The following is a 22,668-nucleotide window of genomic DNA, read 5'->3' on the forward strand; positions in this document are numbered from 1 at the left end:
AATCTACCCAAGACTACTGCAACAGTGATCAAAGTAATGAACATAGTACAGTTGTGTAAATTGAGCATACCATAACAGCAGGTTTGAGTGATCACTGCTGCAATAGCCATTCCCTCCCTGCACCCCCCCTTTTTTTGGTGTGCTTTTTTATGCCAAGGTGTGAACATTTATTTTTTGTTGTTCCTAGCATTGTCCTTTCAGGAGTCAGCCTCTCTCATCTCTCTCTCTCTGCTGGCAGGAAAGTTAGGAGGACTTCGTGCCCAAACTTGTCTTTTGGTCAGCTCTGCTCGAACTGCCTGACAGTTTGGGAGCTTGACAAGTGCCCTGAAGCTTTAGAAGCTAGTTGGCTATTCTATTCTTTGCATGATATAACTCGCATAGCTAAGGCTACTGCAGTAGTGATTATTTGAACCTCTATTGTTGCGGTAAGTTCAACTTACACAAATGTACTTTCATTTGACTGAATATTTTAGTCTAAGTGCTGTACCAAGAAAACAAGTGTCCTGGTTAATTGACATTGCATGAGATGGGACAGCTTTACACACAGACACTGAAAACATTCTCTTTTTAGCTGTTTTCAGTCAGGAAAATGTCAAATATCCTTCAGGGTGTTTTTTCTGAGCAGAAGCATCCTTCCTAAGGCAGCACCAGCCCTTTCAACATACTTTCCCCCACTGTCTGGATCACATGTTAGCCCACTTAGCAGGTAATCCAGCAAACAGCCCTACATACAGCAAGTTAGGAAGAAAAGTCCTCTTTGTTTACTTTCAGCATACGTTTATGTTTTGCAAATGGCATAAAACCATGCATCAGGACCTTTGTTTCTGTTAAAAACTCACTGACTGCTTAGCTAGCTTTGTGGTCTTGAGAGGATAATGCCCTGACCACAGTGCAGGTGAACTAGGTTTGACTGTTAGTTCAGGCACCTGTGTGAGCTAAAAGAGAATGGTGGTGAGTAATATTTGCTGGGAAGAGGTGACTATGTCTCACCATTTAAGGGATAATTAGTAGGAGCACTAGTTGTTGAAGCCCTGAAACATGATCCTGGGAGCACATGCCACCTATGTGGCATGTACCTTGCCTTGACTGCATGCAGAGACACACCCCCTGAGGCCAGCAGTAACTGTAGAGCTTACAGAGCTGTAGCAAATGTGGAATGTGCTCCAAGGTGGAGGTTAGGTTACTCCACTGGACCTTGAAGCTACCCCAGTTCCTACAGTACTGCTCTTGCCTTAGTGGGAATGAATGGGCCTATGTAGCTCCTCAGGCAGAAGAGAATAGGTTGTAGGACTCTAGCCTATTCCAGGAATGCCTAACTGTTGCCCCAAAAGAACAAATGATCCATGTGTGGGTTAAGGTAGTGAAGCTATTAGGCTGGTCCAGTGGGAGTATAAAAAAATCCCTCTCTGTTTTCTTTTTCTTTCTTTCTTTCTTTATTCTGGCCATGCTTAGTTTTAAAGTGAGGGTGTGTCTGTGTTTACCAGGTACTCTTTTAGAAAATCTGCTGGGTGATCCTTGAAAGAAGAAAAACAATTTAATAACTGAGGTTTCCAAGATTTTAATACCATGAGGCTAAATTATCTACCCTCAGCTGATAAACCTATAGCAGCATTATAGTACATATACTTGCACATTAAGATGTGTGTATAGTTTTTGGGTTGTGAGAGAACACTGTCTATAGAAACACCTTTTTCAGTTATTGTTAAAGTTTATGAGATGGGGAGTTTACTGGTTAGTTTATTTGGGATTTATAGGTTTAGCAATTAAGTAGTTGTGACTCCATTATTTCATTCTTTCTGTAAATTATGTAGGGAAACTGTCACTATTGGTTTGCCATACAGTGATTGTGTACTGTACAACTGTTTATCTGATGTTTTCATTCTATCCTAAACTGATGGGTTCAGATCCGATCCCTGGGATCTGACTCGGCTGTTGCTAAAGCTCGTTACAGCCTAGAACTCTCGAGTTTCTTCTTTGCCCACACTGCACCAACTCCAGTTACCTCAGATCTCGTTTGCCACTTCCGGCGAAAGAAGTGGTTCTTGGTTCTCTTGAACTTGGTTTACAATAAGTGTTTAAAACTTTGTTAATCTTTAAACATTTTATATATATCAGCCTGTAACCTTGTTAGTCTGTTACTCCCTTGCCCTTTATCTTATCTTCTGGTAGTTCATTCTTTTCTTAATACCATTTTTTTTCCTCTATCCACTTTATTATTGCTCTGTAATCTTAGCTACTATCGTTAGTAACTCTCTTACTTCTACACTGTTGTAGTTCTTTCATACCATTGTTATTTCTTCTCTTCCTTTTTTCTTAAAAAAAAAGCTTTTATACTTTTTTCTACTGTTGTAGTTTTTCATTAGTTGTCACTGTATTTTTGGCGATGGTCATTGGTGGTCTTCTTTAAAGTTGTCATGTCTGAGAAAGGGGCTGCTGGTTTCAAAATGTCGACACAAAAACTTCTCTCAGATGCGCATGGTTTGTGTTTATTGCATAGGGCCTTTGCATTTGCAACAAGACTGCTGTGTTTGCCATGCTTTTAACCCCAAAAGAAAAGCACTCAGCAGCATCTCCAAAGGCATCTTCATCGGCTTTGGAGTCATCAAGATAAAGGAAAAAGATGCCTCCATCTTTAACCTTGGATCTGAGAAAACAAAATTTTTCGGACCTGACCCCGTTGGATCTGAAGAAACAAAACAACGACTGATTCGACTTCTTCAGATAAGATGCAGCCATCCTATGATCTGAATTTAGCCACTCCAGCTAAGTCTGTCCCCTTACCTATGACAAACTAGTCACCCTCTTGGGTACCCTCACATTTTTTGGAAAGACAGAAATCTCCTTCAGTCCTGTCAACTCATTCCTCCAGAAGTCTTACTGAAGAAAATATGGAAAGAGTGATAAGAAAAATTCTCTTGGCACAGAGATGTGTTACTCCGGCTCCTATCCCTCTGGGACAGGAGGTCCATTCCAGTGCTAAACCCCTTTTCCAATTTCCTACTCTGACTCTCTCAGTGGTTTCAGAGTCATCGGATCCCAATCATCTGGATCCATCTACTTCGGATCTGAGGATCTTGGTATCCTTGGGTCCAAAGCTCTCTCCGGGTGCTTCAGCCTTGTCGGATCTGGAAAGGTCTCGGATCAGAAGCTTCCATGTTGGCTCCAAGGCATTGCGGTAGACTTGGAGACTTTTGAAGCTGCCCCTGCACCTTGGAGCATTAGCATAGGATAGCTCAACCCCAGCTTCCACCTCGAGATTGTTGTCCATGGAGGTGGGGGGGGGGGCAAGATCCAGCTGCGAAGAGAGTGTTCTCTGCTTCGACAAAACAGATGTATCTAACCCCCTCAGATCCTAGATCACTAACCGTGATGTCTCAGCATTCTGAGTCTCACCAGGTCTTTCCATGTGGACAGTCAATACCAAGACCCCAGGCTTCCCCACAGGGAATTTTGATTTTGTCTTCTCATACTTTTCTGGAGCATCCCACTGAAGAGGTTCATAAGAAGAAAACCTGCAAGAGGAAGCATTTAGACTCCCCAGAGGAGTCCATCGCTGAAAACACAGACTTCGATAAGGGTGAAGGGTCCCCACGGTCACCTCCTGAAGATGTCTCCTTTGGAGACATCCTAGAAATCCTTAAACAAAGAGCTGGCTAGATGCCCAGCAGCCTAAATTCTGAGGAATCTGTTCTCCTGGAGGCTTTTGGTACTGGACTCTCTACCTTCTGGGTGACTCCACCCACTGATGAGCTCATCGACTTGATCTCACAGCAGGCGTGGAAGGATCAAGACGCTATAGAACCCATTCCTTGGAGACTGGAGAGGATTATGACACCACCCACAGACAGGCAGTTCTGGAGTAAAGGCGTTCCTGTTGATGCCATGGTTGTTGCGGCAGCCACCAAGAAAGAACTAGCTGAAGAAAGTTCCACTGTCCATCTCCCTAACAGGGAGTTGCAGATGATGAACAGATTTGGGAAGCATGTATACACCTCATCCAACTTTGCCCTGAGGTCTTTCAACGTCTTGGCACACTTTACAAGATTACAGAGGGATTTGATTAAGGAATTATCAAATACCCTCTTGAATGCTATTTCTGAGCAAGTTTAGGCCTCTGTACCTTCCCAGCTGACTACTCTTCAGTCCATATCTAGTTCATCCATGAGGTTGATGTCGAACATAGCAGCGGAACCTCAAGGGCAGTGGGTTCAGGCATTTCCATAAGGAGACATACCTGGATGTGCCTTGGTGGCTTCGCTGAGCCCTTCAAGTTCTCTTTCATCAATGCTCCCTTTGATGGAACATGCTTATTTGGTGCCCAGGCAAAGGACACTCTATGTAGGTGTGAGAAGGACGAAAGACCCTGTCTGCCGTGGGCATGTGTTTTTCGACACCTCAACAAATCTTTTCCAGGAATCAGCGAGGTGGTCAGAAAATGTGGTTCAGAAAGTCTCAGGGTCCTTTCCAGGTCACACTTGGAGTAGGTGCCCTCAGAAGCAGAGGGAACTCAAATGGACATTGCTGCCCACATGGCAGAGGAGGCCAGCAGAATCGAGGTTCCAGAGATTTGTTCTTTGACAAACCGTACCTGCACTCCTGAAAGGAGGCCTGATTGCCTACCTCTGGAGGCAGTCGGGAGGTGATTATCCCTGCACCAGAAAGCCTGGCTAGATATAACAAGAGATACTTGGGTTCAGAGGATTTTTGCCAGAGGATATATAATACCCTTTTCCCTTCCACATCCAGTCTCAAGAAAAATCCCCAATATTCCACCCAATCAGAGGGAACAAGCAGCAATTCAAATACATAAGCTGGTAGAAAAGAGTCATCTAAGAGGTCCCTCCAGACCAGATAGAATCCAGAATTTACTCATGATTTTTTTTAGTGCCAAAAGAAGACAGGGGACTGGAGACCAATTTAGACTCTCACCAAACTAAACAAGACATTTCAAAGAACCAAGTTTTGGATGGTCACAGTTCATTTCATTCTCCGTTTTTTGGCCAAGGATGACTGGATGCACTCAATAGAACTTCAGGATACATACTATCATATAAAGATGAATAGATGATCCAGAAGATATTTACGCTTCCAACTGGGAGCCATTTCATTGCCAATTCAGAGTGCTGCCCTTTGGACTCACCACAGTCCCCAGGGTGTTTACCAAATGCATGGCAGTAATAGCAGCTTATTTCAGACTGCAGGGATTCTGAATGCTTCCATACTTAAACACCTGGCTCATATCCGCTCCAACCAGGCATCAACTCATATTGCCAAAGGACCAGGTTCAGCAGACTTGTTCTCTTTTGGGGATAACTATAAACTACGAGAAATCTTATCTACAACCTACCCATAGACTAGAGTTTATAGGAGCAGTTCTCAGTACAAAAACTACCATTGTATCCCTTCCACTATCGAGAGTCCAAACAATAAGGTCACAAGTCAAAAAGATAATCTGCAACACTGCGATTTCAGCCCATCTGGTCCTTCAAGCCCTAGGAACTATGACGGCAGCAATAACATTAGTGCCACTAGTCAGATTTTACATGAGAATTCTTCAAGGGATGATAGCCACACAATGGACAATCTTTTATCAGTCTGTGTGTTAACAAATAAGAATCACTCAGATGTGCAAGAGACACCTGGAATGGTGGATTCATTGACATCAACTTCTAAGCTGTCCATTCATCCCCCTCCAGCCCAAGGCCATAGTGACCATGGACGCTTCCCTGTTAAGGTGGGGGGGCATTATCTGGGAAGACAGTCAGAGGCATCTGGTCCCCAGAGGAGGCCAAACTACATATAAATGTCCTAGAGATGAGAGCAGTGCTGTTAGCGTTGAAATAATACCAAAATGCTCTCCCCTTAGGGACCATTACGATACAAACAGACAACATTTCAGTGGTCTGGTACATCAACAAACAAGGAGGAACCAAATCCTACCCATTGTGTCTTAACAATACACATTCCGAGGAAATCCAATGTGATAGCAGACAAATTGAGCAGGTGCATTCTCCTACCCCATTAATGATCCCTCAATAAGAAAACTGAGGACAAGTTATTCTGTCAGTGGGGCCACTCTTGCTGCAATCTGTTCACTTCCCCTGGAACAACAAGTGCAGCAGCTGCTTTGCCTAATCCCACAAGAAGGGGAATCTCCAAGGGATGCTGTACTTCATGATTAGCCTGCATGCATATCTGCCCATTTCCTTAATTCCCAAATTCCTTTAGAAAGCTTCCAGGTTGAACAGCAAGGTCATCCACATTGCTCCATATTGGCCTCAACAGATTTGATTTCTCTTTCTTTGGCCTCGCCTGATTCTACCACCTTGGTTTCTGGGTCTCACACGACAGATATGATACACCCAGGTACAACAAACCTCAGGCTGACTGCTGGGCTTCTCCAATTCCATTGATAGCCAGATAACCGGTGCTGTCTTCTCCTGTCCGTCATATTTTGATGTCTTCACATAAACCTTCCGCCAGGAAACTATACTCCAGCAAATGGAAAATGTTTGTTTGTTGGGTTGAAAAACATAACAGTGAACCTTTTACAGCTCCAATACATAATATATTATATCTTTTATCATATCTCTTCGATGAAGGAGCTAGTTCTTCCACAGTTAGAGTCCAGTTAGCAGCAATATCAAATTTTCATTTTGGGATAACTGGTTCTTCTGTAGCTTCTCATAAGTTAAGCAAAGCATTTTTAAGAGGCATACTACTCTTAAGACCTCCATTTAAAGATCCTACTCCTCCTAAATTTAGTGTTGGTAGTACCTTAGTCAAACCCAATTTGAGCCTGCAGCTACCTGCAACCTTAAATTTCTTTCATGGAAGACAGTTTTCTTAGTAGCCATTACTTTGGCCAGAAGAATTTTTGAGATCCAAGCATTATCCTCAGAAGCCCCATACTTAATTTTTCATGTACCAATCTGTCATTTCTTCCAAAGGTGGTGTCAGAATCCAATAATAATCAATCTTTTAATTTGCCTTTGCTTTTCCCCAAATTTTCTAACAAAGGTGAATATGCGCTACACTTACTTGATGTCCACAGGCAGTTGCGTTTTTATTTGAATAGGACTAAAGACTTCAGGAAATCAAATCAGCTGTTTGTTTCATTTACAGCACCCACATTGGGTAAATCAGTTACCAAGGTGACACTAAATGAATAACAAATTGCATTTCCTTTGTGTATAACAAAGTGAGCATCACTGTGACAAAAACAATGTGTGCTCATTCTACTATATCTGTGGCAACTTCCTCAGTATTTCAATCCAGAATGTCCAAGGATGATATCTCTGCAGCAGTTACTTTGGTACGCCCCCATACCTGTTTTACTCATTAGAAATTAGATCTGGTCTCCAGAGGAAGGGCATCTTTTGGTTTTGTGGTGCTCAAGAATATCCTTCCTTGAGTCTGCCTTGGAAATTAGGTAGCTGGGGACTCTATTCCAGCAGTTGAGGATAGAATGAAAATTGATAACATCAGATAAAGAAGTTATGCACTGAGCATAACATTCCATCTGTGTTGTTCATTTGCATTCTTCCTCAACTCCCCTCCCACCTACCCCCATCCTTTAAAACTTCTGGAAGAACAAGTACTTACAGGACAAGTGTGTCCCAATCTTTTATGTGTATAACTCCAGAAATAGCCTTCTCCATTATTATTTCTGTTTTTACCTTTCTCTAAGGCAGCAAGCAATATCTGAGGTTATTGGGGTTGTTGCATTGTGGATAAGGGAGAAGCTCGAGAGTTCTAGGTTGCCACGAGCTTTAGCAACAGCCAAGACGGATGCAAGGAATCGGATACGGACCGATCAGTTGAACATTATGGTGAGTACATAACTTCTTTTTATCACTACTGTCAGCCTTTCTAGGCATTCTTAGGTTGTTAAAATGACAGTAAAGGGAAACTTGAGAGACCAACTGCTTAGCCTAGCTGCCACAGGAAAAGTCAGCTGTAGTTGTTAACTGTAGATCTGATGTTGTCCTTCTCATTCATTCCTCAATTGATGGGTTTGGAATTGAGACTCTGATCCGACTGCAGTTTCTGCCAGATCATTGCATCCAAGAGCTCTCAATCTTCCCCTTTACCCATACTGCCCTGCCAACTTAACATCCCCCAGATCTCATTTGCTACCTTTCAGCATCAGACATGGATCTTTCTGCTCTCAAGGCTTTGGAGTTTTTGATAGCAAGTTATTAGTGAGTTTTTATGTCGGACTTCGTTAATTATATGTTCTATCTCTCCTACCTCCCTCCCATAATCATTTAACTATTTCCGTCTCTTTTTAGCTACAGTTTTTTCAGTACTTACTTACAGTACTTTTGTTGGTACCTTTTTCCCCCTTTCTCTGCCCATGTGAGTATCTACCATTGTTGGTAGTTTCTTTCTAACTTTCTTTTTCCTATCATAAAATGCTTTTCTATTGTTAGTCTTTTTTTTTCTGCTAACTGTTCGTAGTTGTACTTATTGTTCTGGATGGCTGATAAACCTATGGGATTTAAAAAGTGTGTTACCAGTGGGAATAAGCTTCCCAACCCAGATGCCCACAGGAAATGCATATATATGTATTGCCTAAGTCCCACTCACTTGTTTGTGGATTGTTCAATATGCTCTGGTTTTAATTCCAGAGCTTTAACCGACAGAAGGAATAAGTTAGTCTTGGGAGACCTTCTGCATTCTTCCTCTACTCCTGCAGTTGCTGGGGCTCAAACCCCTACCAAAAAAAACTGACAAGAGTAAGTCAGATTCGACTTAAGGTTAAGGAGTCTCATAAGAGGTCTCCAGACCAGTCTTTTTTGTTAGCTTCTTCATGGGAGCCCCCTTCTAAAAGTCTGATCCATCTGTGTTGGATCCAAACATTTCAAAACCTAGATATCCTCTGATTCGTACCTGCTCTGCTCCTGTTGGATCAGATGTCAGTATGGCTCCCTTCTCCTTTCTTGGAGGAATCTTCACGTAGACCCTCAAGACCTCCATCCACCACATCATCTCCTAGATCTTGCAGAATCTTTTCAGAAGTCGATGCGGATAGGATGATGAGTACGTTTTTCAGAATACAGTTCCAGATGGGGGTTCTCCCGGCTCCGACTACCACCAGATCTATGAGCCATCCTTTGCTGGCTCCTCCTTTGGTATCTCCTCCAATCCAACCTGCTGTTTCTGATCCCTTGGATTCGAGATCTCTGGGGGTGTCTTCATTGGATCTGAAGACTGTCTGTTCTTTAACTCCAATGGTTTCACTGAGTCAACCAGCTGCAAGCCTTTTGGAGCTGGAATACTCTCGGAGCCAAAGCATCAGTGCTGGGCCCAGGGGAGGGGAGGGTTTGAGTAAAGTCAAAAGCTTGGGAAGCCATCTCTTCCCCTTGGGCCTTTGGCACTGGACAGCTCGAGTCCGACTCCCTCTTTGGGTGGAGTGCTGGTGGGGTTGCAGAAGCCGATGGTTTGAGAAATTCCCTTGCTGTCGACTTCTGTGTCCCCTAGGCAGTCTGCCTTTGAGGTTGTGGAGAGGGATTTTTCTTTGTCTAGAGAAGGGACATCCCTTCCCCCTCAAAGTCAAACAGCCCTGCCTCATCCGATGCTAATCTCTGAGCCTTGTCCGGCCATTCCACTGGGACAGTCAGCCTGAACAAGTCTAGAGCCAGTCCACCAGGACATTGTCATCTCTTCTGATACTTCTCCAGAATACCCCACTTAGAAACTCCCTTGGAAGGGAACGTGTAAGAGGAGACACCTAGATCCCCCCCCCCCCAGGAGTCTCTCACGGAGGTCACTGATTTTGATGATGGGGAGGGGGACCCCCAGATCTCCTCCTGAAGAAGTCTCCTTTGGAGACATCCTGGAGCTCCTGAAATAAAAAGGTGGTTGCTCCTCCAACACCCCCTCACAGGAGGAATCTGTGTTCCTAGTGGCTTTAAGGTCTGGCCATTTGCTTCTTTGGTGACTCCGCCCCTGACCGATGAACTCATAGACTTGGTGTCTCAGTGGGCATGGAAAGAGTTGGATACTGTAGAGCCAGTTCTGAAAAGACCGTTTAAAATTCTAGCCCCCCCAAGGACCAAGTACACTGGAGCAAGAGTGTCCCAATTGATGTCATTCGTTGTGGCTACACCCTGTAGAAAAAACTGGCAGAACAGAGTTCATCTGTCCACCCCCCTAACAGAGAGTCCAGGGCTTTGGACAGATTTGGGAAGCATGTGTACGCTTCTGCAACCTTTGATCTTAGATCACTGAATTATCTGGCACATTTTATAAGTTTAAAAAGAGGTCTGACCATGGAGCTTGCCACATCCCTTTCTGGGTTCACATCTGCCAAGGGCGAAAATAAAATTTCCTTTCAACTGGTCCTGTAGTCTATTTCAAATGCGTCCATGAGGTTATCTCCCATGCAGTGGAAGGTACCTCATGGGTGGCAGGTTCAGGAATAACCATCAGGAGACATGTCTGTCTGCAACTGTGTGACTTTGTGTAGCCCTTTAAATCTTTGTTCATCAATGCACTTTTTGACGGATCTTTCTAGTCTGGCCCGAAGGTAAAGGAACGTGCTGCATATGTGAACAAGAGGGAAACACCCTGTCTGTCATGGATGTGAGCTTTTCAACCCCTCCAAGATGTTTCTCAAGGAATCATAGAAGAGGTAAAAAAATGTGGTTTAGAAAATCCCAAGGTCCTTTTCTAGATTCACATGGATGTAGTTGCCACTGAGGCAGAGTGGGGAACTCGAATGCAAGACTCCACCCTTGTGGCAGAAGGTAACCCACCGAGCCATGGCTTCAGAGATTCCTTCTTGGGTAAGCCTTTTCACTGCTCCTGAAAGAAGCCCATCTGTTTCCCTGTGGAGGCAATCGAGGGATACTCGTCTCTGCACTGGAAAACCTGGCTATCTATAACAGAGAATTCCTGGGTGCAGAGAATCATATCCAGAGGTTATATTATACCATTTTCCTTAATCCCCATACCAGTGTGAAAAAAAATCCCTGATGTTCTACCCAGTCAGAGGGGAGCAGCGATACTAGAAATTAAAATAGCTGCTAGAAAATAGTTATCCATGAAGTCCCCCCAGACCAGAGGGGCTCTAGAACTTACTCAAGATTCTTCTTAGTCCCAAAAAGATGGAACTTGAGACCAAGTCTGAATCTTGGCAAATTAAATCATCTTGTGCAGTATTCAAAATTTCAGATAGTCACAGTTCAGTCCATTTTGCTTTTTCTACAAAACAATGATTGGATGTGCTCATTAGATCTTCTAGATGCATACTATCACATCAGAATGAATAGGCACTCCAGAAGATACCTGCAGTTCTATCCAAGAGCCAGTCATTACCAGTTCAGAGCACTGCCTTTTAGTCTCACCAGAGGCCCAAGGGTGTTCAGTAAATGCGTGGCAATGGTAGCAGCTCACATGAGACTGCTGGGATTCTGAATGCTTCCATATCTTGAGAACTGGCTTTTAACTGCCCCAGTCAGGCATTGACTTCTGCAGCAAGGGATTACTTGCTGCAGTTGTATGTTCATCTGGGAATCATGGTCAGTTTCAACTAATCAACTCACTCTGACCCTGAGCCTGGTGTTCGTAGGTGCTCATCGGGGATACTGCCAGTCAGATAGTTTCTCTTCCATCTACTCAAATAAAAACACTGAGGTCCCAAATCAAAAAAGTGATTCAAAGTTCTTCACTTATGGTGTGACTAATCTTACAGGCCCTGGGTTCCTTGGCAGCAGCTATCACTGTTGTTCATCTAGCAGGTTTCACATGCAAATTCTTCAATTGACACTTTCAGTCCAGTGATCCATTCTGCAACATCCCTTAACTGCTCCAGTTAAGATCACAGAAGCGTGCAAAAGATATCTTCTTTGGTGTATTCATTCAGGTGAGCTCTCCGAAGACTGTCCAGTTGTTTTTCCCCATGGCCATTGTGACCACAGACCCCTTCCCAACTGGATTGGGGGGGCACTTTTTGCTAAGGACAGTCCTGGGTGTGTGGTACCCTGAAGAGGCCAAGTTGCATAAAGGTGTCCTAGAGATGAGAGCAGTCCTCCTAGTATTGTTGCCTTTCAAGACATTCTCCCCTCCAGAACAAATGCCATTCAGCTGGACAATATGTTAGTGGTCTGGTATATCAACAGACATGGAGGAACCAGACTTTACCCACTGTGTCAAGAGGCAGTGAGAGTGTGACAATGGGCAGTCTCTTCCGGTCGCCTTCTAATAGCAACTCACATTCCGCAGAAATCCAACGAGATTGCAGACACACTAAGCAGGTCTATTCTGATGCTTCATGAGTGGTTTCACAATGCCAAAGTAGCAGAGAGGATTTTCTGTTGATGGGGCCAACCATGTTGTGGGCTGTTCACTTCACTTCTCCCATCAACAAAAAGTGCAGTGGGTTCTTTGCCCTGATCCCTCCAGCAGGCGAGTCACTGAGAGATGCTCTAGTCCACGATTGGCCCTCTGGTCTTCTTTATGCTTACCCACTGTTACCTCTAATTCCCAAATTTCTACAGAAAGCATTTTGGTTGAAGAGCACAGCAATTCTCATTGCCCCCTTTTGACTTTGTCAGATTTGGCTTCCCTTCCTCTGGCCTCACCTTCTGTATTCGCCCTGGATACTGGATCCCACTCCAGACCTCCTGTCTCACCCAATTGGTATGATTCATCCAGACGTAACAGGCCTCAAACTAACCACATGTTTTTTCCAATTCCATTGATTGCTAGACAGTCCAGACTCTCCTCCCCAGTCTGCTATATATTGTTATCCTCTCAAAAAGCTTCTGCTAGAAAGATTTACAAGAGTAAATGGAAAAGATGTGTTTTCTAGGCCCTTAGCAAGGATCTGGATCATTTTTTAGCACTGATGCTGTCTATCTTTGAATTTTTAGCTTCAATTTTCAATGAAGGGGCTAGTTTACCTGGGTGAAAATAATTCTACCTTGGCCTCATCTAAATTATGTAAAGCCATTATTAAGGGAGCCTTTCTACTTAGACTGTCATTAAAGGATCTTGCTCCTCCTTGGGATTTAACTATCATGCCTCAAGCCTTGACACAGGCTCCCTTTGAACCTTCTGCCAAAGCACAACAGGAAATTTTGCCCTGGAAAACCATATATGTTAAGTTGTCTATCTCGCCTTCATTCTTGCTGGATGGGTTCGGAGCCGACCTCGGCTCCGACTCGGCCACTCTAAAAGCTCGAGAGTTGGTTCCACCGGCTCGAGGCTCCCCTTATATCCCACAATGCTAGGCGTGAGTTACCTCAGATCTCGTTTGCCGCTACAGCATCGAGGTGTTGGTTTTTCTACCGGCTTGTTGGTAAGTGTATTTCTGTTAAATTAGAATACTTAAAACCCTATATTTTTAAGTTTAAATATATTTCCCTTAGTGTAGTGGATTTCTACCCCTGTTTTCCCGAAAATCCCATTTTTTTCCCACAAGAACTTTTAAAGTTCTCTCTCGGGCCTTCTGGCCTTTCTCCATCCCCTAGTGGTGTGTGTGTGTTACTCTTAATAAACTTTAGTTAATTGTTTTATTTTTGAGTTTTAAAAATAAGATTAGTGTAATCAGTGTGTCTGTTTGAGTGTGTGTGATTACACTTTCTTGTTTAGGATGTCTAAAGACACAAAGGTCTCAGGCTTCAAGAAGTGTGATGCGTGCTGTCAGAAAATGTCTCTGACAGACGGTCACACTTCTTGTGTCTACTGCCTGGGGCCTTTGCACCTGCAGGACTCCTGTGCTTTATGCCACGGCTTCAGCCCCAGGGTCCTGCAGGAAAGAAAGAATAAGTTGATCCTAAGGGGTCTACTTAAGCCTGAGGATTGCCTTTCTGTTTCTGGGAAGCCCTCTAAGGCTTCTAGGTCCTCGGCTCCAGCTACTGAGCCGAGACCTAAAGCTACAAAACCTATGTCTGCATCGGCTCCGGCTGGAGCTGATGAGTCTACAGCTTCCGTGGTTCCCTCGGCTCCGGCTGGAGCCGAGGTAGTAGAAATTCCCTTGTCGGCTCCGACCAGACCTTCGGAGCCGACATCTAGGAAGAGATCCAGGTCACCATCCCTTGGCTCCGTTCATTCGGCTCCAGCATCTCCTCTGCTGTCTGAAATGAGCCATAAATCTCACTCCTCTAGGTCATCGAGGCTATCAGATCATGACCTCCAGAGGGTAGTGAGTCGACTTCTTAAGTCCGAGGCACTGGCCCAAATGCTTCAGAGCCCGACTCATCAGTCGATGCCTGCCCCTGTCCATCAATATATTCCTCCTCCGACTCCGTTGAGCTCGGAGCCGGGGCGTTTCGGAACCGAGACTGTGGTAGCGTCGGAGCCGATACAGGTGTCTTCGGCTCCATCGTCGGCTCCGATTTCTTCTTTCGAGGATTCTCGGCGCCGGACTTCCCTCGTCGGCTCCGAGGGGGTGAGTGGCATCGGACCCTTGTCTGACCCCGCTCTTCCTCTCGGAGCTTCGGCGCTGGTAAGTTCGGCTCCGACATCGGCCTCGGAGCCATCACTGTCGGTGCCGAGGGAGGTTCTCAGCTTCGGGCGGGGACCTCTGGCTTTGCCTGACAGGGGTGCGTTCGAGGTCATGCGGAGTGTGTTAGAGCCTGGCTCTACTCCACAGTCGGCTCCGTCCGCCCCTCCCTCTACGGTGCCTCAGGTCAAGTCGACTCACTCCCTCATCCCGGACCGCAGAGAGCCAGCTCCTCAGGAACCCCCTGTGGGGATTTCATCCTCTTCCGAGGCCTCCTCTGATTTGGCAGAAGAGCCCCCTAGGAAGAGGAAGTGTAAGAGGAAACACATTGACTCACCTGAGTCCATCACATCTGACACAGATTTAGATGATTCCGAGGGTTCCCCCCGTTCCCCTTCTGAAGATGTCTCCTTTGCAGACATTCTCGAAATCCTCAAACAGAGGGGAAATTGGCCAGCCCTCAACCCTTCGGAGGATGAATCTGTGTACCTTGAGGCGTTCGGCTCTCGTCCTTCCACCTCCTGGGTGTCTCCCCCCTTTGACCCCCTCATGCAGGTGGTAGCTAAAAAGGCATGGGCGGCTCCTGATTCAGTGGACCCCACTCCCAGGAGACCCTCAAAATTCATAACGGCACCAGCAGACAAACAGTTCTTGACAAAAGGAGTTTCTGTGGATGCTATGGTGGTAGCTGCTGCCACTAAGAAGGAACTAGCTGATCCTTCAGTACCTGTCCATCCACCTAACAAGGAATCTAGGTCCATGGACAGGTGCGGAAGCGGATGTTCTCGTCAGCGACATTTGCTATGCGTTAAGCTGAACTACCTGTGCCATTTCACTCGTCTTCAAAGGGACTTGATTAAAGAAGCGAGTGACATGTTGAAGGACCCTACAGCTGCGGGTTTTCAAGATAAGATGAACACTCAGCTGGCTACCCTTAACTCCATAACCAACTCCTCCATGCGCCTCCTTTCTTATGCGGCTGATGGAGAGAGTAGGGCCGCAGGGACAGGTGTGGCCTTACGTAGGCATGCCTGGATACGGCTATGCAATTTTGCGGACCCCTTCAAGACGTCTTTCACTAACTCCCCGTTTGATGGATCATCTCTCTTTGGTCCTCAAGTGAAAGAAACCTTGACTAGGTGCGAGACTGATGGCAAGACTCTTTCTGCCGTCGGAGTCCGTTTTCTACTCCTTCTAGGCCTTACCCCAAAGGCCAGAAAAGTGGGAAAATGTGGTTCTGTAAACAATCTCAAGGGACTTCGCCTGACGCACAAAGTCGTTTCCCCGCCAGAGGCAGAGGTGGGAATAACAATGGTAGACGTCGCCCTCGAGGCAGGGGCTCAGCAGAACCAGGGCAATCGAGAAGCCTTCTCTGATAAGCCCTTTCAGCATCCCTGAGGTGTTGCCCGACTGCCCACCTTCGAGGCAGTCGGGGAAGATTGTCACTGTACCCAGAAGCCTGGCTATCCCTGACTCAAGACAAATGGGTACAGTCCGTCATTTCGAAGGCTATTCTATCCCCTTTCTTCGCATTCAACCAATCAAAAATCCCTTCCAGATGTTCCACCGCTCAAAGGGATCTAGCGGTTTTGGAAATTTCAAAACTGCTTGCAAAAAGAGCAATTCAGCCAGTTCCAGCAGACCAGCAAGGATCCGGAATCTACTCAAGGTTCTTTTTAGTTCCAAAGAAAACAGGGGACTGGAGACCAATTTTGGATCTCAGTATCTTGAACAGATCAGTCAAGAAAACAAGATTTCGGATGGTCATGCTGCAATCCATCCTTCCCCTGTTGGGAAAAGGAAACTGGATGTGCTCTATAGACCTTCAGGATGCGTACTATCACATAAAAATGAACACACGCTCCAGAAGATTCCTCCGCTTCAGGCTGGGAACCAGTCATTTTCAGTTCAGGGCCCTGCCCTTTGGTCTCACCACTGCCCCCCTGGTGTTTACCAAATGCATGGCAGTGGTAGCTTCTCACCTGAGACGACAAGGATTCCAGGTGTTTCCATATTTGGACGACTGGCTCCTCACAGCTCCCACCAAGCATCTCCTTCTGATGGCCAGGGATTACACTTTTCGCATTTGTCAAAAGTTAGGCATTTCAATAAATTGCGAAAAGTCTGTTTTGTCGCCTTGTCGTACTATTACCTTCATAGGCTAAATCTAGACACAGTAGACATGTCTGCGAGACTAACACATCAGAGAATAACAGACATACACAAACTGGTCTCACTCCTTTTCAACAACAACAGAATCAAAGCCAAGTTAGTTCTGAAAGTGTTGGGAATTATGGCGGCCATACCTCTGCTTACATTAGCCAGATTCCACATGCGGATCCTTCAATGGATGCTCTTTACACAATGGTCATACCAGCAACTCCCAATGTCCCACACCATTATGATCACGCAGGCGTGCAGAAATCATCTCATGTGGTGGATGTCTTCCCCTCAGCTCTTGTTGGGAAGACCCTTTGTTCCACCCCCTCCGGTTGCTACTCTGACAACGGATGCCTCCCTGATCGGGTGGGGGGGGGCATTATCAGGGCAGGACGGTCCAGGGCACATGGCAACCAAACGAATGCCACTTGCACATAAATGTTCTGGAAATGAGAGCAGTGCTTTTAGCGTTGCAAGCCCTTCAAGACTCTCTTCCCTTGGGAACGATTGCAATCCAGACAGACAATATGTCTGTAGTGTGGTACATCAACAAACAAGGCGGAACCAGGTCCTACCCTGTGTCGAAGCACTCAGATTGTGGCAATGGGCGATTTCTTCTCAGCGGTTTCTGATAGCAACGCACATCCCGGAAGTCCAATCAAATTGCGGACAAGTTGAGCAGAGCTATCCTCATGCCTCACGAGTGGTCTCTGAAAGACTCTGTTGTGAGAGAAATTTTCCTCAAGTGGGGTCAGCCTTGCTGCGATCTTTTGCTACTCCCCAAAACAGCAAGTGCAGAGAATATTTCACTCTATTCCCTTTACCAGGCCAACCCAGCAGAGACGCTCTAGTCCAAGTTTGGCCCCGGGGACTTCTGTATGCATTTCCTCCCTTCCCACTAATCTCTCAAGTGATACAGAAAGCTATCGCTCAGAAGGCCTCATTGATCCTCATTGCTCCTTACTGGCCTCGACAGGTGTGGTTCCCCTTTCTACATCAATTTCTATTGGAGCGACCTTGGCATCTGGACCTAGTTCCAGATCTTTTGATCCATCAGTCGGGTCAGTTGCATCGCTCCTTCCTCTCTCTGAACCTCACTGCTTGGTTCCTCCAGTTCCAACCTTAGCCAGGCTTCCTCAATTATCTCACTCCGTTCGAGATATTTTGATAGCTTCCCATAAATCTTCCACTCGGAAGATTTATTTGAGTAAGTGGAAACGCTTCACATATTGGGCTCAAGGAAGGGACATAGATCCTTTCACTGCTTCCATCCAAATAGTCCTTGATTTTCTAGCTGAACTCTTCCATGCAGGTTCATCTCCCTCTACTCTTAAAGTTCAATTGGCAGCTATTTCTAACTTTCATGTGGGTATTTCTGATTCTGCCTTAATGTCCCACAAGCTTTGCAAAGCCTTTTTGAAAGGAGTTTTTCTTCTCAGACCTCCTATAAGAAATCCTCCTTCTCCTTGGGACCTAAATTTAGTTCTTACTTCTTTGATTCTTCCCCTTTCGAACCTGCAGTCTCCTGTTCTTTAAAATTGCTATCATGGAAGACTCTCTTTCTGGTAGCTATTACTTCAGCTAGAAGAGTTTCAGAACTTCAAGCACTCAGCTGTCGACCTCCTTATCTATTGTTTCATAAGGACAGGGTATCCTACGAGCGAACCCGTCCTTTTTGCCTAAGGTAGTCTCGACGTCAAATCTAAATCAAAGCATTGACCTCCCTGTCTTTTTCCAGAATATTCCAATAGATCTGAACAAAAATTACACTGGCTGGATGTTCATCGTCAGTTGAGGTACTATTTGGATAGAACAAAACAATTCAGAAAATCTGACCAGCTGTTTGTCTCCTATGCGAAGGCAGAAAGGGACTTTCAGTTTCAAAGGTATCATTATCTAGATGGCTAACATCTCTGATTTCCCTTGTATATGAAATTAGACACCAAAAGCTGCCTAATAAACCTAAGGCCCATTCCACCAGAGCTTTGGCTACTTCTTTAGCCTTCCAAGACAGACTGCCTATTGACACCATTTGTGCAGCGGCTACTTGGGCTACTCCTCACACTTTCATTTCTCATTATAAGTTGGATTTAGCTTCTAGGCATAGAGCTAACTTTGGTTCCACTGTTCTCAAGAGTCTGTTCCATTAGGCCACCGGGACAAGGTGCTAGGACGCGGTCCCATCCAGCAAGAATGAAGGCGAGATAGACAACTTAACATAAAGAAGTTATGTTCTTACCATAACGTTCCATGTTAGTTGTCTTCTTCTCGCCTTCTTCTTCGTCCACCCTCCTACCCCCTGGCCTGGACAGACCTAGAGGAGTTGTGATTGTGACCTCTCTTTCTACCACCTCTGGACTTTAGGTATATGCTCTGCTGTGCATATTTCCTGGATCAGGATGTAGGTCACCCTTCTCTTCTCCCTTATTTATAGAGGTGGACTTTGTTACTAATTATTCTATTACTATTATAGGCTGGGCCTAGCTTACAAACGAGATCTGAGGTAACTCACGCCTAGCATTGTGGGATATAAGGGGAGCCTCGAGCCGGTGGAACCAACTCTCGAGCTTTTAGAGTGGCCGAGTCGGAGCCGAGGTCGGCTCCGAACCCATCCAGCATGAAGAAGGCGAGAAGAAGACAACTAACATGGAACGTTATGGTAAGGACATAATCAACTAGAGGAGTATCCGAGCTCCAGGTTTTATCTTGTAAATATTCTTACTGTTTTTTTTTTCATAAGGACAGGGTATCCTTATCCATTCTTCTTGCCAAAAAGTATCTTCTGAGTCCAATATAAACCAGGTCATTAATTTACCAGTTTTCTTTCCTAATTTTTCAAATAAGGGATATTATAAACTCTGCCTTTTGGATGTGCATAGACAACTTCGCATTTACTTTCACAGAACGAAAGATTTCAGGAAATCCGACCAGTTATTTTGTTTCCTTTTCTCTTAACAGACTGGGCAAAGCAGTATCCAAAGTTACATTGACCAAATGGCTATCTGATTGTATCGCCTTTGTTTATGGTAAAAAAGGTTTATCCTTGCCCAAACCTCCTAGAGCTCATTCCATGAGGCCTATGGCAGTTTCTTCACTCTTCTGGTTAAGGGCTTCCTTAGATGACATTTGTGCAGTTGCAACTTGAACAAATTATCATACCTTTATTGCTTATTACAAGTTAGATTAGATTTCCAGGAACAGAGTGGCCTTTGGCTCTGCAGTACTCTGGAGTATCCTTCCATGAGGGCCTCCCAAGGTTACAGTAGCTGGGGACTCTGTCCCATCAGTTAAGGAATGAATAAAAGGGACAACAACCGATAACAAAGTTATGTACTCACCATAGCATTCCATTTGTGTTGTCCATTTTCATTCTTCCTCAGCCTCCCACCCACCTGCCTCCTCCTTTTGCTTCTGGATAAATCTAAGAGTTGTACAGGAACCTGTGTTCCTTGTTCTATCTCCATCTTCCTTTCTCTCTTCTGACTTTGGTAATTTCTGCAAAAGGTTGTTGTTTTATATGTAGGAGCAGCAGACTTGATATAAGAGATGTTAACTTGGCAGGGCATTATGGGTAAAGGGAGGAACTTGAGAGTTCTTGGATCTGATGATCTGGTAGAAATGGACAAGTCAGATTCAAGTCTGATCTGAACCCATTAGCTGAGGAATAATGGAAATGAACAACACAGATGGGACATTATGGTAAGTGCATAACTTTTTTTTTTTTTTTTTTACTCAGCATGTGCTTCTTTATGAATCAAGTGAGAAGAATCCATGGATTTATGTTGCTTTACTTAGACACATAAAGCATCATTTTGTGATAGAAATGAAAATGCTATGCTTTTGTAGATATTGATCATTTGTGTTAACTGTGGCATACTTACCTGAGCCATTTTATCTTTTTTTTTTTTGCTGCTAGTTTCTGCCATTGTGGAGTGTAATATTTTTGTTTAGCAAGTCCTAGTTTTCTTAAGTGAGAAACATAATAGAGCTTGTCACATTTGGTAATGAATTCTGCTGCTTCCTTTTAGGATAATTGCTGAAAAGCTGAAGGAGGTGCTGTTTACTCGACCCAGGAAGCTTGTCCGCTGTTCTGCCCATGAGCTATGTGAAACTGGATACATTAATATCATTGAACTTGCAGATTCCATGTGCCGGTATGATTTGGATGATACAGATATTCATTGGTTAGAAGAGCTTAATGAAGAACTACATGAAATGGGTAATTATTCCATTAATTTGTTTAGAATTGTGTGTTACACTGCTGCTTGAGATACCTACATTTGTATTGTTGATTTAGGTGAATGCATCACCATTTTCAGTTACTTGTTGCTCCCTGGTGTAAATACAGGCATGTTGGGATGTCAATGTGTTCTTGGAGCCGTACATTATCTGGAAAGTTTTCGACTTTCAGCTTAATCTTCACTGTTGTTTTTGCATTGCAGACAAACAGTGTTTTTTGGTTGATTATGCCTTGTACCAGCAAGTGCAGTACATTTGAAGAATATTTGTTGATAGTCTTTTCCAAGTAAATTATTTTCAGACAAACATTAACATTAATATATATGTAGAGAGAATGACAGAGATGCAACAAGGATTTTTTCATGTACTGGATAATGTTTTTCCTGTGTAATAATTGAGTTTACATCTTGAGATTAACGAGTGGATGACATTATAAGAACCTGCACATTTTTTCTGGTCATAGAAGTTGGTGACTTGTCCAGAACAGTAGTATCACAGTGAATTATATTGCTGAACAGTGGTGTCTTTGCCTCTACCCATTTTGTACGCTTTTCTTGCCAGGGTAAGATCTATATTTTGTCTCCAGCATTGACATCTTCAGGGCTTTAGCCTACCCTCTCTGTTAGCATGAAAGCTCTGAATGGCTTGCCACCCAAATCACTTCTTTTATTCAGCTCAGCTTGAACTGAATAACGGCTTGAGCATGTGGAAGATGCCCTTGAAGCTTTGGAAGAGGACAATTGTATCCTCTGTGGGATACAACCCATATAGTTAATGATACTGCAAAAGTGATCATTTGAACATCTAGTGTTATGGAATGTTTACTTACATAATTGTGCCTTTTTAGGCTTATGAGGAAAGCCTGTGAATCAGCACCCCTATGACAATTCTCATCTAGCTGCTTCTGGGAAGCTAGGCAGGTATAAGGTCCAAAAACATATAAATACCTGTATAAGAACTCAATAGCAGAATGATCAGTTGTTTTTTTAGAGACTGTGAGGAGAAAAACACTTGTTAGTGATAAGGAAAGCAAAGTCCTGGACTGCTTTGGCAAAAAAGTGCATACTATATCTGCTATAGAGTTTTGAGGTATTAACTGTCGAATGTTTGATTGAAATCATTAGGTAGACTGAAGATGTGATCTCTATAAATTTCTGAAGAATCTTTAAAGGAAAGATTGTGACCCAGATGGCCTTATAGCGGGTATTTTAAGTTGTTGTCTCACCCCCTAGTATCACTGTTAACCAAGTTTAGTGAGACTTTGAGGGTAGGGTGTTGGGAATCCCATGTAATTGTCCTCCCTAAGCCAGGTAAAGACCCCCTTCAAGTAGGAAATTGTAGGCTAGTTTCTCCTATGAACGTTGAAGTAAAACAGTATATGAATGTTTTGGTTAACAGGTTACATAAGATCCTTCTCTCAATCTTCCAACTAGAACAAGTGGGTTTTCTCAAAGGAGATTTAGTGCTGTTTATGTTTATATTCTGTTGCTTTATTTTGAAGGGATGAAGCATTATCTGACCCCAGCTGTAGTCATGTTGGTTGACTATGAGAAGGCTTTTGATTCCATCCTCTGGGATTGTCTACAATGTGCTTTGAATAAATTTGGTTGCTCCTAAGGGCTATATTAGAATGGTCCAAGCCCAGTAAAACCATCTCTTTCCTAGCATACTTACCAGATGTTCATCATATTGATCACTGCTGCAGTAGCTTTAGTTATATTGGTTATATACTGCCAAGAATGTAACAGACTGCTTTCAAAGCTTCAGAGCACCTTCCATGCACCCAAACTGTCAAGCAGCTCAAGCTGAGCTGA

The 22,668-nt window shown here is 44.3% G+C and overlaps 1 protein-coding gene across 1 annotated transcript in view; it reads left to right on the forward strand.

Annotated features, from left to right (window-relative positions):
* JADE3 (jade family PHD finger 3) overlaps positions 1–22,668 on the forward strand; it is a 1,027,617-nt gene that overhangs the window by 270,210 nt on the left and 734,739 nt on the right. Inside the window, exon 3 of the mRNA XM_044071851.1 lies at positions 20,644–20,834. Coding sequence (XP_043927786.1) covers positions 20,644–20,834 — 191 coding nt within the window. The remainder of the gene's footprint in view (positions 1–20,643; positions 20,835–22,668) is intronic.

The sequence above is a fragment of the Protopterus annectens genome, chromosome 5.part0 (assembly GCF_019279795.1).
Source record: "Protopterus annectens isolate FY-2018-M chromosome 5.part0, PAN1.0, whole genome shotgun sequence".
NCBI lineage: Eukaryota > Metazoa > Chordata > Ceratodontiformes > Protopteridae > Protopterus > Protopterus annectens.